At 42.8% G+C, this 16,237-nt stretch overlaps 2 protein-coding genes across 12 annotated transcripts in view; both read right to left on the bottom strand.

Annotated features, from left to right (window-relative positions):
* Positions 1-9,418, bottom strand: part of rgs12b (regulator of G protein signaling 12b) — a 38,435-nt gene extending 29,017 nt beyond the window's left edge. For 4 of the 5 annotated variants that reach the window (XM_034534446.1, XM_034534461.1, XM_034534469.1 and 1 more), the window contains exons 1-5: positions 9,298-9,418; positions 7,028-8,342; positions 6,600-6,839; positions 4,954-5,922; positions 726-845 (exon numbers count right to left, since the gene is read on the bottom strand). In XM_034534446.1, coding sequence (XP_034390337.1) covers positions 726-845; positions 4,954-5,922; positions 6,600-6,839; positions 7,028-8,101 — 2,403 coding nt within the window. In that variant the 5' untranslated portion in view covers positions 8,102-8,342; positions 9,298-9,418. Of the gene's footprint in view, positions 1-725; positions 846-4,953; positions 5,923-6,599; positions 6,840-7,027; positions 8,343-8,629; positions 8,855-9,297 lie in introns of those variants that run through there. The other variant, XM_034534453.1, reaches the window with a different exon arrangement.
* A 1,887-nt stretch (positions 9,419-11,305) lies between these two features.
* The window catches only part of htt (huntingtin), a 33,674-nt gene continuing 28,742 nt past the window's right edge, over positions 11,306-16,237 (bottom strand). For 2 of the 7 annotated variants that reach the window (XM_034546109.1, XM_034546117.1), the window contains exons 63-66: positions 14,829-15,039; positions 14,456-14,618; positions 13,739-13,899; positions 11,306-13,605 (exon numbers count right to left, since the gene is read on the bottom strand). In XM_034546109.1, coding sequence (XP_034402000.1) covers positions 13,392-13,605; positions 13,739-13,899; positions 14,456-14,618; positions 14,829-15,039 — 749 coding nt within the window. In that variant the 3' untranslated portion in view covers positions 11,306-13,391. The other 5 variants (XM_034546127.1, XM_034546133.1, XR_004610203.1 and 2 more) reach the window with 4 other exon arrangements.

The raw sequence follows: 16,237 nt of genomic DNA, 5'->3' as shown, positions 1-16,237 counted from the left end.
AAAATGCAATGCCATGTATACTAAAACACAATGAATATGGATATAACCTTGGATATAACCTTGTCTAAAGGCCATTTACAGTGGTAGCCATAACAGCATGTCTGCATGTCAGCAGTCTTTTGTATCGTTCCTGCCTGAGTACTAGAGCAGCCACAGCAGACTTCCCCTTTAGAAAATGCTGTACTAAATAGGCATATTGTAATTGCAAAACTCATGGCTGTCAAATGACTGGATACCAGGACATTTATTGCAGCTAAAATGATTATTGCAGTAGTGTAGCCATACTGCCCCCAGTGAGCAGAATATAAAATACTTCAGCAGCTAAATTGATAGATACATCAAATAGTAACCTCAGTTAATGTTAAGAAATGCTGTTAAAGCCTCACTGCAGTCATAGTCCAGATAAATACCAGCCTGCAAATGTCTGTTGGCTCTTTCAATACACTGGTTCTGTCCATGACTGTGTGTATGTTGCCATGGTGATATGAGAAGAGGGCTCAGTGTGCCATGTGAAGATGTATGATGCGCATGAGCTGCTATTATTAGAGATGGATGGTGCTGGTGTGGCTCAAATGTGACAATTATACAAAGGTCTGAGCTTGCGCTAACACACTAATAACACTCACTTTGTTGGCAGATGTAAGTACTATACTGTATCTGTGTGTGTATGGGTGTGTGTGTGCGTGCATGTGCGTGCGTGCGTGTGCGTGTGCTTAAGCTCCTACCTCCAGGTCATCCAGAGAGCGGGCCATGCTGAGACGTTTAGAGCGTCCAAAGGAGCGTCTGGCTGAGGAGCGTTGGGGGAGAGGAGGGAAGCCCATGGTGAGACCTCTGAACCGACCACCCTGAGGAGAGAAAATATACAAATGTTCAGTTCACTAAAGTACATACAGGCGGAGGTGGCAGTAGCCGTGAAGTCAAGACAAGGTTGCTCATCCTAATCCCTTGACCAGGAAACCGCAAACGATAGGCTGTAATGGTGTGAATGTATATAACTGAATGAGTCTAAAGAAGCAGAAAACAATACCTATTTGACTTGAAATACTGAAACAAAACTGATGGATGAAGCTTCCTAGCTGGTCTGAGCTATCGCAGGCCATCCATCACCCTCTCTCTCCTCAAACCTTCTGTCACTCATCACTTTAATTAGCAAACGATCACATGACAGTAAAGAAATATAAGACTTAAAAAGCAGCCAACATATTGGCTGATATTAGCTAATAGCCGATAAATCAGAACCGATTTATATGTTTGATGATCAGTAACATGGAACTTTAGCACAGAAATGCCCAAGAAATATTTTGGGTTGAAAATTTACTCAATTGCAGTTTCAGACAAATAAGGTTTATTTCTGATCGTAAAATGTTGTAGCCCTTCAGTAGATATCCAGGTCACTGTACTTAATAATAATTATGTTTAACAATAAAAATAATTATGTTATGGGTTTACTTCTTTTTTTTAAGGTCTAGTGAACAATATATTATTATCACATTAATATTAGCATAAGTATCATCCTTAAACATCTTATAATATGGAAACTTTAACTTAAAATAGTAAATATGTAAAGTAAACACTAAATAATTTAGTATCAAACCGCTAACACTGGTTGCTGTGTCTGTGTTTGTGTATGGTGGGACAGATATTATAGTAAAAGACATTTCTAATTGAAATAAAGACAGCATGCAGACAGTATTACACAGAAGCTGACAGAAAGAGATTTGTGCAGTTTGCTTGAAGCTTTCTTCTGTCACACTTGCATGTCTAGTCAAGAAGGGTTTCTCTTTTTCCACTTAAATGTTAAATTCCACATGTTATGTGCAGGCGTGTACAGTCCTGTTGCTCGCGCTACCAGACAGTTCTTTAGTCAACCCCCTCAGCCAAAGCACAGAGAAACACACACCGACACACAAACAGGGTGGACGTAACGACAACAACACTTATAGAGCTGTATCTGAGGAGGTAGTATGTTGTGCTCTTGAATTGGATTGCATTATGTTTTTAGGTGGGTTTATTAGTATTCACTAACTTCCACTTAATAATAATATATAAAAAGAATAATCAAGATGGTGCAGAAATGTTGTAACTAACTGGAGTGAAGTAATGACTTGCCAGCTGTTAGATGGTGCCATAAACAGCAGCATAAAATGAGCCCATGAGAAAATAAGTCACAGGGTGATCAAGATTTATTGACCAAAGCCATCTGAAAATGATGTAACCACACTGAGTACCGCTGTAAACCAAAGAGAAGAAGCAGCGAAGCCTTGCGTTGCTTTCACAAGTCTACAATTAGCCGTTTAACATCTGTTGTCCATTCTTCTTGAGAGACAACGGAAAAATCCAGATTTCCTTCCCTCTTTCAAATGGCATTTAGTGAATCTCCTCATACCGTGCCAAGTGCATATGTCAGTGAACCCCAGCTGACTAATGAGTAATTAATCCATGCTGACAGGCTCTAGAGGCCAAACTGTGACACATGTTGAATCTGACTGGCTGATTAGAAGCAGGTCTAGTCGGCGTTCCATCAGGAGATGGCCAATGGCGTTGCCTGGATACGGAGGCAGCCCGGTGTCTGTGTGTCTGTGTGTGAGTGTTCAATAAAACAGATTTGAACACTTACATACTGTATGTGGACACAAACATGCTCACTTGACTTCTGTTTCACCTGGTCAGATAAACTTGTTAAAACAAGTCTTGTTTGTAATCGCAATGAAGCACAAAGTCATCAAAAGGTTTTATGAGATTTGGATTAAAAAGGAAATGATAAAGTGTTAATTTGACTCAGTGATTGTTTTGAGTGTGGCTGCACAAGAGCTTTGACAGGGAAACATCTGAAAGACTACATTTTAGTGGAAAACTCACAGCTCTTATCTGTGCAGATGATCTTGTACCCCAGTCGCACACAAGAACGAACACACACACACACACACACACACACACACACACACACAATGACACAGAAAAGAGGCGTCCTTCCTGTTTACAACAGCACAGCTGTCAACATAAAAAACAAACACTTATTCCTTGTAAAAATAACACAACTGCAGTATAACTGGCTGAAATGTCCCAAAGCCTTAAAGTCACACAATGATTACTTTAATTCCACAATACATAAAAATGTAATCATAACAATCACTGTATCACATTTCAAGAGGCAGGATTCAAGTGCCTGTTTGTGTCTGTATTAGCATATTCAAAGGCTTTAATTCAGAATCAGCTTTATTGGCCGAGCTGTATTGACTTGAATAATGTACTTAGTACATATAAATAATAGCTAGGGACAAGGGCAACAAAGCTGGACAGATAACAATAAATAATAGACAGGACTGTTGCATGTAAATATGTGGAGTCAAATGTTCTTTAATTAACTTAATTCCACAATAAGTTAGTCAAATGTCAGTTTTCTTTCATGTAAATAGATCAAAAACATGTTTGCGTTGTGGACAAATGGGATTCAGGTACCAAAATTAATGTATAGCTTTTTTAATGAAAACCTAAATTAGTTTCCCATGGACATTCATGAGAGTGCAGGAGGCTTATAGAGGTTTAGATAGTGAAACAGTGCCTCCAGGTGGCAAACACTTAACATCTATTTATATGCACAACACTGTGCATCACCCATTTACAAGTATAAAGTCAGTGCTCATACTTAAATAATTAAGTGTTTCTTATGATATACAGAAGAACTGCTACATCAATACAGCAAAGCTCCATTTGTCACACCTGGATCAGCATTGTATTCTGACTGTAATCATGGCTTTGTCTCCAGTCCGAGGACATTGTTCAGAGGGGTTAACATCCACCTTCCTGTCACTGTCAGCCTCTACGCTGGACCTGGCCTCGTAAACACTTCCTCTGATTGTCCCCTGGGACCCTGTCCACCACAAGTATGACTGGGGGGGAAGCACCAGCCTCCTTTTCTATCAAGGAACCAAGAGTCTATGGAATCCAGTCAGGCTGGAGATATATATATATATATATATATATATATATATATATATATATATATATATATATATATATATTGTTTGGAAACAATAAACAGCCAGTCAATAATGAACTGTTAATGTCTTCTCCCAATATATCTCAATATATCAGTCAATATTTAACTGATATTAACCCCCATTAACTGTAAGTTAATCTTAATTGGAAGCTTTCATTTACTTGTCCCTTTACTAATGTAACCATGTGGTTAAATCTATTTAATATTCATATGCAAGCAAACAAATGATTGAACTAAATCAAACAAACACTAAACTAACTAACTCTTTATGATGACTTTGAAAGCCTGCTGTGCTGCAAGAGTCTCATGACGGTGGGAAACAGGTGGTTTTCAGGTGAAGGCAGATGTCTGGCTAGTGCATAATACATGATCTGATACTGGAGCAGTGGGGATAAATAACTTATCAATCTACTTGTACCAACTCTGGGTAGAGAGCCAGCTGTGCTCACATTATTCAATATAGTAAAGGGATAGTGCTATACTGGTGGAGTGAACAAGGTTCATCACAACTTTCAAAACCACTAAAAAGTTGTACTTTTCCGAGTGAAAGCGAAACCTCCTTCAAGGACCGAATGGGTAAAATGCGAGGTCTTGAGGTGAAGAGGTTGAGAATGCTATGGAGCGCAGCAGGATGAAAACAGATGGATTTATAGCCTCAATAAACTGTAGTCTTGGATACACTCTAGTCAGAGTAAATTTCCACAGCAGGGGTGTGTGATGGGGGAAGCTACCAGCTGACGGAGCTTCTCATCTCATGGTCAGTTTTAACACAACTCTTCTAAAAGCCCACCGCCCACAAACTGACACAGCATAACACATTAATGAATGCAGTATTGTAAGAATGGGCTGAACATGTGGACTACAAATGAATAAAATACGTGATCAGCATGAAAAAAACAACATTGAGGGTATTACTTGTTAGGTCATGTTAATGTTTTTGATCAAAAACGTACCTTTTTCTCTCTCTCTTTTGCATTCCCTCGTTTCTTCCCTCGTTCTCCTCTCTCTGCTCCAGCTCTCTCCCCGGCACCGAATAGCTTCTTTGCCCACTCCTCTTTCTGTACAGCCAGCCGGTGGGTGTGGGAGTGGGGCTGTGGAGGGAGAGGTTGACTCCCTCCAGGTGGTGGCAGGTGGTCCCCGGGGGCCAGCGGGGCCCGGTAGCGGTCGGCAGGGATCTTGTTCATGGGTGGAGGCAGGGTGCTGCAGTTGGCTGATGACCATCCGTCGGTGGATTCGGCATAGGACTCCTGATCGCTGCTCAGGCCTTGGAGGTGGCTGTGGTGGTGCTGCTGACGCCAGTCTCTCAGCACATGGACTGGAAGCCACCGTTGCGGCTCTACCCCTGTACCTACTCCTCCACCCCCTCTCTTTTCTCCTCCCCCCACAGCTCCTCCCTGCTTCCCTGGTGAGTAGTGGTGTGGGTGGACTCCTCGAGAGTGCCTGCTGGGGACATCGGCGTGAGGGTGAGGGAGGTCAGCCAGGTGTGGCTCGTGACGGTAGTGGCCATTTCTAAGAGGTGGCAGAGGAGGAGGAGGTGGGTGAGGGGCTGCAGCTCCGAGGGTGGGGCTCCAGGCCTGCTGGGATGAAGGTGGGCTGTCCCAGTGGCGTGGCCCAGAGACGTGGTTGTGGTTTGGAGGACCTCCGAGATCTACTAAAAGCACTCTGTTGCTTTTCTCTTCTGGTAAAAAGTTGCCGATCCCGCTGTCGCTGTTGCTGCTGGTGCTGTGGTTCTGCTGGGCGTCGTTGTCTGGATCGTGGAAGGCCCGGGCACGGACCCCCTCTATGTTGTCCCCCATGTCCCGGTAGAGGACGGAAACAAACTGGAGGAGAGGCTGAGAACTGGGAGGGAATTCCAGACAGCCTCCTGTGTCTGGGTCGGGGGTGCACTCAAAGCCAAACCTCCTTGCTACACCTAAATGGACCTGTGGAAACGACAGTCACCGTGGGAGTGTCAGCTGATGGGATCGACATTTTCCACAATGTACGTCACTCGTAAAATTGTTGCCAGCTGTTTCTAATTACATGCAATTTAGCTGTTAATACTGTATGGCTGGCTGATTAGCAGCACTGACACTTGATTAAATTATCTTCAGGTTTTCTGCAAAATAATCAGACATTAGCAATAAGGATTTGATATCAAATTTATTGTATCAATGTATTACTTATTTATAAAAAGATATTTTCTCATTTCAATCATAATTTGGGTATTTTATAGTTTATTCAGTGTTAAGACAAAATGTTACATTGCTGCATATTGAGAAATGTTGCTTAGTTTGGTTAATAAAACAAATTATTTTATTTTTAAATTCCACTATAAGGAGGTATTCAAAAAAAGAGTATAGCTTTGGTGTCAGTGGCAAAGCTACGGTGTTGAGTTGACACCACTACCAAAAGTTAAAGAGTCTTTTTCTACTATTTCAGCCTTGATTGAAGACCTCGAGAGGTTGAAACCGGTCGGCATTTTAAACAAATACTAAATAGAGACTTTTTATTATAACTTTGGTTCTTGCACCCATTTCCTAAACATCTTTTTTTCTGTGATTTTTCTTTTCCATACCAAAGAGCACCGTAATGTTACAAATATATTCCCTATTTGTACCTGGTGGTGACAGAGATCTGGGTCCACGATGAACACGTGACAGGAAGTCCTCAAACTGCCCTCTTCTTCCCCTCCATTGCTGAAGTGACAGTCGTCGTGGTCATCTGTGGCCTGCATTGTGACTAGTCCAAAGAATCGACGGTCATCAGGACAACAGGCGCTGAAGGCTAGTTTCTCTGCAGGATAGGTGGCCAGAACCTGACCTCTGTCACTGCAAAGACGCACGCTGTCATGCATGACCTGGTAGAATATAGTTAACACATATTAATATATATTATTAACAATAATCCTGTCATTTATTTTTCAGTGTTCCAGCACTCAAACTGTTAATGGGTATGATCAAATCGTATCTGAGCTTTTTACTAAATTAAAAATATATAGTAAACAATTTGTCATCATCAGATGGTTCACAAAACATTCAATCTCACCTTCATAAGAACCAGTGAGTGGATCTTTTGCTCGGCCCGAAGGCGCCTCATGCTGCATCTGATGGCTTGCAGGCTGTCACTCTCTAAGCTCGTCCCTATGGAAGCCAACTCAATGGAGCCCAGATAGCCAACAATCATGCCCACATTGAGGATGCCCTCGCCGGGCTCTAGGCCCAAGTCTCCCACATCCAAGTCTTGCTCTTGCTCGTGTTGTTGGAGGTGGAGATGACGGAAGTCTGCTTCCAGGAAGACTGAGTCGTCATTCAGAACTTGGGCCATCTCCTCCTCAGAGAGCAGGTTGGGGTTGCTCTGGGAACGAGAGGCATTCTGATACAGAGGGAACTCTGGGTCAGACAGCGGTTGTGGCTTTGATGATGAGCTAGGTCCTGGTCTGTCCTTGTCTGAGCTGCTGGAGGACTGGCTGGAGTTCTCAAAGATCATGTTAAAAATCCCTCCAGACTGCAGCTCTGCCACAACCTTCTCTGCCCTGTTGATGCCCAGCTGCTTAGAATCCAGTTTGGGTTTGTACCACCCCCCACGGGCTCCACAGCCTGACCTGCTGTTATTGTTGTTATTAACACCGTTGTCATAGAAACCATCCAACTCATCATCACTCGAGCATGAGTCCAGGTAAGATACTGCCATTGTGTTGCTGCTCTGGTGACGACTTGGGGTAGTGCGTTGGTGGTGATGTTGCCGCCTGTGACGTTCTCCTTCAGCGATGACCAGTTTCAAGACACCAGAGCAGCGCCCGATCAGTTTGACCACATCTTCATGCGACGCCTCGGAGACATTGATGTCATTGACGGAGAGAATGTAGTCTCCTGAGCGCAGACCTACATAGTCTGCAGGGCTGCCTTTGAGGATGCAGCTGAGGACACACGGACCTTGGCCTGACAGTGTAAAGCCATACCCCGATCTTCCTCTCGCCACCTCCACAGCCCGGATACGACCCTGCTGGATAGAGGAGGAGGGTGGTGGAGGCTGGGGCAACCCGCTTCCACCACAAGGGCGTCTTTTGGATGACGCATCCACTTGCCTGGACATTGTACCAAGGTACTTTCTCTTGTCCATTGATTCAGTGAGTCAATTAGTCATTACATATTCCTGGTCTCTGCTTAAGCAGGGAGGCAGGGCAGGTCGGTCTTCTTGTCAAACTGCTCTGCTGTCAAGCTGCTACGAAAAAACTTGTAGCGGTTCTAAATGCAGCAGAGGGGTGAAAGATTTTCCTCACTTCTGGCACAGCCTTGCTACTGTAGTATTCCCATCCTGGTGTCACTCTCTCTCTCTCTCTCCAATTCACACGCTCAGTTACCTGCAGCACAACAGAAGGCAGTCATGAGAGCACTTTCCTCCTTTACATGCAGGGTGGAGTCAGTGACGCTCTGTCCAATGGGACGAGTGTTATTTAAACAAGAGGCGTTTTCGTACCTGCCAGGCATGCAGGTGAAATTAGATAGACCCAACAGCTAACTTTTTGGGTAACTTTTAACTTCGCTTGTTATCAACGTGGACTGTGGCTTCCGTCAGAGTTAAATGATTATTGTTTTTCATAAATAGTCTGAGACATTCACTAACACTAAACTGTAAAGAATAAGTTACCGTGAGCAGAGGATAGCTGTTAGTTAGCTTCGTTAGCTTAACATGCTAGTAGAGCGACACGTTAGCACTACGTTGCAATGCTCGCTTTTGAGAGACATTACTAACGTTGTAGTATCACTCTACATTCAGACGTGTGCATGCTTTGTCTCTGACAATTCACGAAAGTTACAAAAAAAAGTGTATTGCCCTGGCTCGCTGTTCAGAGTGCACCCAACCATGCTTAACCCTTTGTCCCGCCCCCCGACATCCAGTTTTTTTGGAATGTCGGTCTGTAACTATGGTGACGACGGTGTACACAGACTTCTACACCCAGTCATTGGTTTTCCGAACTGTCAGTCAGACCGCGAACAGTTATGTGGATAAATTGACAAAAGTTAGTTTGAGAAATCACGAATAAAAGTATCAACAGTAGCACATTCCACAGGTGTCAAACCCCGGCGCCACGAGCTCGGGCGCCTGGCTCCGCTGTTGTAATTATTGGACGTCTTATTGTATAAATCTGTCTTTTGCCATCAACGAGAAGGCAAACGGCAACAGCTGGGCAGTTTACGTCTGAGTGGTAAAGCGGGGATAGCCGAGTAAAAGGTGGATGCAGCTTCTCTTCTAATGTTCCCACAGAGATGGTCGCTCCCGCGGGGTTCACTCGAGGGGATTGAAACACGACTTACGTGTCGGCGTCCGACGCGGCGATGCTGCTCGGGCAGTTTCCATAGTTTGGTAACCAAGGGCTATTTGGGTAAACTGGGAGACGATGGGTAAACAAAAGAAAAGGCTGCACCATCTGGCGAAGTAGCCTTAAGAGGAGGAGGACTGGAGGAGAGGGAGGTGTGTTTGGAGAGTGGGCAGCGGAGGGGGGTGGTCAGGGGGGGGGGGGGGGGGGGGGGCTTCAAGCAGTGTAATGAAGAAAATACATTTGAACGTTGTATTTTACAGTTCTTTAACTACATATAGGCACATTTACTCTCACCGTGGTCTATCTGGGAGGTGTATCTAGACTGCTGGACAGTGGAATGAGTCCACGTCTTGTTTTGGGGGGTCAAAGTCCTTCAACTGTAGCAACACAGTTGTACAACTTGTAAAGCATCAAGTCAGCGAGGTGCAGCAGCACCTGACACTTCAAAGTAAAACAGCTGTTTCTTCGTGCCAGTAGCACATTAAGAAATGTACTTTAGCAATGTAATTTCAAACCAGAGAGGAGACCAACAACAGCACAACACATGCGCCCACACCTGTTGAGTTATGTATGTATTCATTTCTTTTCTAGCTTCAAAAGGTTATTTAAAGTTGCAATATATAGATCCTTAAACATCGTCAGGACATGAGCCGATTATCTTTTCACAACGGTTACCTGTTCAGCTTTTTGCTACGTTCACTGTGTTAGTTCGTGTTGCCCTTTGTACAGTTGCTGGCTGTGCTCAGTGCTTTATGAACCATATGGCATATGTCTGGTAATCCTGTTAATACCTTTTAATCATGAAGGACCCATCTTAATGGTTGCTGTAAAAAAAAAAAAAAAGAGCAACATATGTTATCATACAGTGGCGTCTATTAAAGGAAATTAAAGCCTGGCTGAGAAAAGGAAATTGGAGAAAATGCAATAACGTAATCATGTCAGAGGTTTGTTAAGAGTTACAGATTAAAGTCTGGTGAAAGGCTTCAAATAAAATATGCACAGTTTAGTAAATCCAGAATGTTCCCTCAGCTTGACCATGTGTTGCCTTTCTGGTGAGTTAGCTGGCAACAGCTTGTTCTTTTTAACAGAGAGGAAGAGGAGGCACAGCGTGGGACAACCTTTAAAAGCTGTGTCGTCACAGGTTGATTGTTATAGACACAGTGGATTCTGTGTGCTGAGCAGCGCCTTCATCTGAAAACACCCTCTACTAGTTTCCCTTCATAGTAGTTCAAACTGCATTTTTCAACTCCTGAAGGAAGTCATACAATATTACAAACATCACACTTTTAACATCTTTAAATATTTTATTTTTTAACAACAGCTCATATGCAGTGATTACCTCTTGAAAATATTGACATGAACTGAAATACAATCTTTTTTTCCTACATATTGTTACTGTATTACTGTTGGGTATCCAGACAATAAACTAAAGGGGATCACATAATGATGTCCTATTACCACCATTGTATAAATCAGTTGTGCTTCCCAAACTGTATTTTCTAGAAAGGGGCCAAAAGGTATTATTTGAAAGCCAAGCAACAACATACTAATTGAAAGAGAAAAAATTAAACTGCATCGATTCTCAGGTTCTTCAGTAGGCCAAAATCAATAACCATACTATCTTCTGAACTGCTGGTTCTTGAAGGGGAGAAAACAAAGTCTTGAAGAGACGCATGTTAAATCAGTTGAACATGACCTCCACGACCATTTCCCCAAACCACAAAATAAATTCGGCGTAATCGCATTACCCCCTGCAGGGGTCTAAGGCAGTCTTTTGCTCTTCTTATGCCTGGATGAAAAGAATAGTCTACTCCATCCGGTTGTGGGATTATTTCCTTTAACATTGTAAGTAAGTACTGCAAAAAAGGTGGGGGGGCGAGTTCAGTCATCCTCAGTTTCTTTTCTCACAACACAAATTCAAACTGACTGAAGACACTGTTGATCTGAGGAAAAACAGGACTCTCATTTCGGCCCATTTAATCTACTACAGGGAGGCCTCACAATGGAATTGAAATGACAGCTGCAGTCATTCATTTATTGAGTGAAGACATTATTTTTAACATGATCAAAAGGAAGCCAGTCACATTGCTCTGAAGGGTGGAAAGTGGGAACATTAAGCATACAAATCATTAATGTTTTTACTTTGATGCACTGTCGGACTCTTTGCATATCAAGAAAGCGCCTAACATCAACATGAAAGGAACTTCCAAATCTTTAAGTGCTGGGTGTATTTAATATTCTGCACAAAGACAATTAAATATTTACCAATCTTGAACAGAGACAAAACAATATTTAAAGCGCAACAAAAACAGAAAACTCCCGCTGTCACGTGGCATCACCTTTCTACACTTCCTCGTCTGTTGATTTGTCAAAGCTGTCGTTGGTCTCTAAGGTTACAAGGCTCCCTTTGGATTGTGTCACATCTCTTCCACACAACAGTCATAGCAACCGCACTCACAGAAATACAGTATTAAGGACAATGCAAGAATATAGCAGTAATGCTAAGCATGCTTTCAGTGTACAGGACATACATATATGCAGTCTTTATCTAAGGCAGGTATGTACAGAGTAACGCCGCCCAGCACACTCCCAGGCAACTCGAGGTCTTCAATAAAATACTCGTAGCTCAGCTTTCTGCTTTTCTCAGAGCGGTCTGCTGATTCAGATTTTCAGTCTTCTGATCATGTATGTGTTAAAACAGAGAGAAAAGAAAAATGATCTTACTGTCCATGTCTATCATCTTTACAGTTTGGATGTTTATCATGCACCATGGCTTTTGTATAACTTTACAATTACTCTCCCCCCCCCCCCCCCAAAAGGTATGAAGGTAACTTCATTTAAAGATGACTGCAATTTACATACAACAAAAGTCACATTTTACATCCTGAGAATTTAAAAATACAAGAAATGGACGTGGAGTCATTCAGGGGCACGGGGGAGCATACAAGACATGAATGTTATTAATGACTAGCCAGATAAGCAATAAGCGATAAGAGGAAATGCTTCTCCCCCGGCTACTGGTTTTAAAAAAAGATGACGTCACTGCAATTTTGGTATTTTACTTGCTCGACATTTCTCACCATCTTAAATGTTATATGGGCCCTTAAACAGTGTCTAATTTTGCAGAAGAATATGATTTCTTTTTTTTTTTACACCTCCAAATATATACCCGTCTAATTCTTTGTCCACTCAATATAACATCCAGTCTAGACCACTGCACAGATACAGAAACAACTTGTTGAAATGGTGCAAACAAGTTGCCCTTTCTGCAGTGACAAATCACACATCCTTCCTCTGGTTCTCAGTCATTGGAAGGAAGAAAAAAATACTATGGCTATTAGTGATCATTCTTACACATAAAATATTTACTATTTAACTTATGTGCATCAGAGAGAACACTAGTAACTTAAATATAAAAAAGGTCTTCAAAGATACTAATTATTGACAAGCAGGCATTTCAGAGCCCACTGTCCTAAACAGACCTGAAGACATCTTTAAACAGAACGCACTGAAAAATAGATGCATTGAAACTTTATATATAGTAAATACTTTGCATTTCCTAGTTTTTTTTTTTTCTTCTCTATTTTACTTTACTGACATCACAATACTCAAGCAAGTCCTCAGAGGAAAATAAACAAATCCAATGTTTGTTTGATTTATGTTTTTTTAATTTTTTTATACGTTTCTAATCAAGGTGCTGGGTAGGTGTTCAAGGTGCTGTCATTAATCTCAAGGAATAGTCTGTGGAAGAGCCACAGTCTGGAGGTTTGGCAGCCAGTGTCCTTCATGTAGGTGCACTCTTCAGACATTCGCCCTAATAATCATAATGCTCACTCCACTGAATTCATCACGGTGCCTCCAGTAGTTCTACTCATTTCACATCAGTGTAAAGGAGGGAAAGGGGTGAGGCTACAGTAGATTTTCTAATGAAACATGCTGTTCCTCCCCTTCATTGCAACTCGAGGACGTGTACGACATGGCTATCTAATTTCTCGCTCTACTACATTTCTCACTCTAATCCACTTTTCTCCCTGTGCTCCATTCCCCTGCCTCTCTTTGTGCATTCATGTCCTTCCCAGTTCATCGCCCTCAGAGTGATGTATCCTGGTGGATTGACTGCAGACAGCCCAGCAGCTGGTAATAGGGGCTGCCTGGCGAGGCCACGGTCTCAAAGACAGACTGGAAAGCCCTCCGGTCCAGCTCCTCATCAATCTGGTGCCGGTAGAAATCCATGGCCACCAGGCAGAACAGGTTGACATCCACCACCTCACTGGAGCCCATTCGGCTGATCACGTGTGGCAGTCTGGTTTGAAAGCAGGTTAAGGACAACAGACAACACCATAATCTGTAGATTTACACTTTCCTGCGACTTCCCCACATACAGTATATATACACAACCCAGGCACAGTCCTGCTAATGGGATTCATGAAGGATACAGGGCAGAGATCCACTGGGAGGTGGAAGCAGAGACAAAGAAACAGGAGAGGCTCCACATGGCCATGGCCACTGGTGTCCTCTGAGTGAAGTTGGACAAGGAGAGTAGCACCCAGTCTCGCACCATAGAAGACTGGCCTGTGGCATGGAGGGTCTGGAAAACCTGGAGGTGGGTGCAGAGAGAGGGGGAGGAAAAGGAAGAACTTAGACAGAGACAAATATATTTAGATGACTACCAAAACAATCTGTCCAAATTAGATTTTTGAACAATATTTGTTTTCTTTATGTATAACTTCTATGTAAATATAAGAACCATGCTCCTGCATATATTGTTCTACTGAAAAACCTAATAATTGCAGAGATATCATTTAATCTTTATTTTAAATCCCTGAACAACAACTGGAAAGCACGCTTTGCTCCCGCTTGTTGTCTTGACAACACATTGTCTGATTGGACAACAAAGCTGGAGCGGTCAAAACTAAAAAGGTACCTAGTAACAACTTTACTGAGACTGCACTTCAGTCAAATTCTTTGTAATTCTCTTTACAAGAAGCCAACTTTCCAGCATTTCTGTGGCCAAAGAATTGGATTAATGGACAAGTTAATGAATAATTTGATTTGGGTGAACCTCATATACAGAATATTATTACGTTTTTTGTTGTTTGGCTTAAAATGCATTGATAATGATAGAGCGATCATTATCATGTCCTGCTGCTGACCTTGTAGACGACAGCGGCCATAAATTGTGGGTACGGTTGCTGATTGGACAGGAACTCTCCGATGACCTTGTTCATGACGTCCTGTGGTGGGAAGAAGTCGTCCAGAAACTGGGGCAGAATCCTGGACACCACCCGAGCCTCACTGGGGAAACCTTTCCGGATCCTGCAAACAGGAAACCCCAGAAGAGCAAATAATGATGGTAAACAAAACAAGTGTTGCTACTGTTGTCCAAACGTATTGTTTTGGACACCACAAACTGACAGAGGTCAAAGATGAGTGAAAGAAGTTGCAAGTCTGTGTTTTAATATTAATCAAACTATGTGCATTACTTGTACACTGGAGAGTTTGAGTGTGTGTGTGTGTGTGTGTTACCTGTCGAAGAGCACAGAGACCCTCTCCATGGCAACAATGATCGACTCGCTGTCTGGGGCCTGAGGGTCAGAGTGGGGGCGACTGGCGGGGCTGGCTTTCTCTTTTCCTGAGGAGAAACCAACATGACCTGCCGTGACGCCCACCGCCTCTGCTACGGCAGAGTCAACCTGACCTCTAACCCCTGTCACGTCTGAACCCGACGCAAGCACCGCTGAGAGGACGAGAGGGGGGGTGGGGGTGGCACCGGTTGAACCAGTGGGGGAGACGTTAGAGTGGGCACTGATATCACAAGATTCAGATCAGAATTTAGTCGACCTCGAACAGAAGATGGGTGAATTCTGGGCGTTACCTTTAGTCAAATCACCTTCTTAAGAAGGAGGTTTTCTGTAAGTGACTGGTGCTTAAAGTATTAGGAGAGATTTTCAATGCCATGTTTCCTGGGTACATTACATCCTAGATTACCCTCTCCCATGGCCTGAATGTGTTGCAGCTTGCTTTGCTGTACTGCACATGAAGAGAGGTATGACAGAAGTTATATCTCAGTTTGCATTTTCAAGAGCCGGGATTTGCTGGCTAGCTCTTGGCAACAAAAAAGTGTTATTTAGGCAGTAAGCATATGGACAATACGCTAAGGATTGCTAGCGTTAGTAGGGGACAACGTAGGGGTTAGAGGTAGGGTATAGAATACACGCATCACATGCAGAAAGCGAGCAGTTTTGTTGTTTAATGCTGTCACAAGGATCATTACAGGGTTGGTAGAATGCTGTAAAGAGAGATTTAATAGACTTGTATTACATAATAAGATTCCCAGTAAGTGCATGATGTAGCTGTAACTGGCAGATACTTTAACAATTGTAATAATAGTGTGTACTGTAAGCTACATGCAATGGTGACATGCACAACATGCGTGAACTAAATAGTTAGTATGTCAGTGGGCTTTAAAGAAGCAATACATTCCTACCGAATTATTAGGATAGTCCCAGTTCTGCCCCATAACATTCCCCTTAAGTCACCCTTTGCTATGAGGGACACAGTAAAAGGGACACACCAGCAGAAGCCAAAAGTGTAACTGGAATGGAGGATAGTCAAATATGATAATGGGACACCACTACATGTTACTATACATACTATTATAAAAGGAATGAGTCTAGGATGAGAGTACAGGAAATAAGTGGGACACATCCTCACTGAAGCTGAGGCAATACATAAATGAGTTAAGCTTGCAAAGCTTTAAGTTTAAACCATTACTAAATAGCAATGCCCCAGTAGGATTAACTGATGATAAACTAGTCTACTGCTATTTAGAGTACCCATGCAGGTGAGTTAGCCAGCTAGCTCAACCCCATGATAAGTTTGCAGTGGATTGAGAACAACAATAGCTATAATAGCAGTAATGCAAGCACCAGTTC

This window comes from Cyclopterus lumpus, chromosome 1 (assembly GCF_009769545.1).
Source record: "Cyclopterus lumpus isolate fCycLum1 chromosome 1, fCycLum1.pri, whole genome shotgun sequence".
NCBI lineage: Eukaryota > Metazoa > Chordata > Actinopteri > Perciformes > Cyclopteridae > Cyclopterus > Cyclopterus lumpus.
This window is presented reverse-complemented; position numbering and strand designations above follow the sequence as displayed.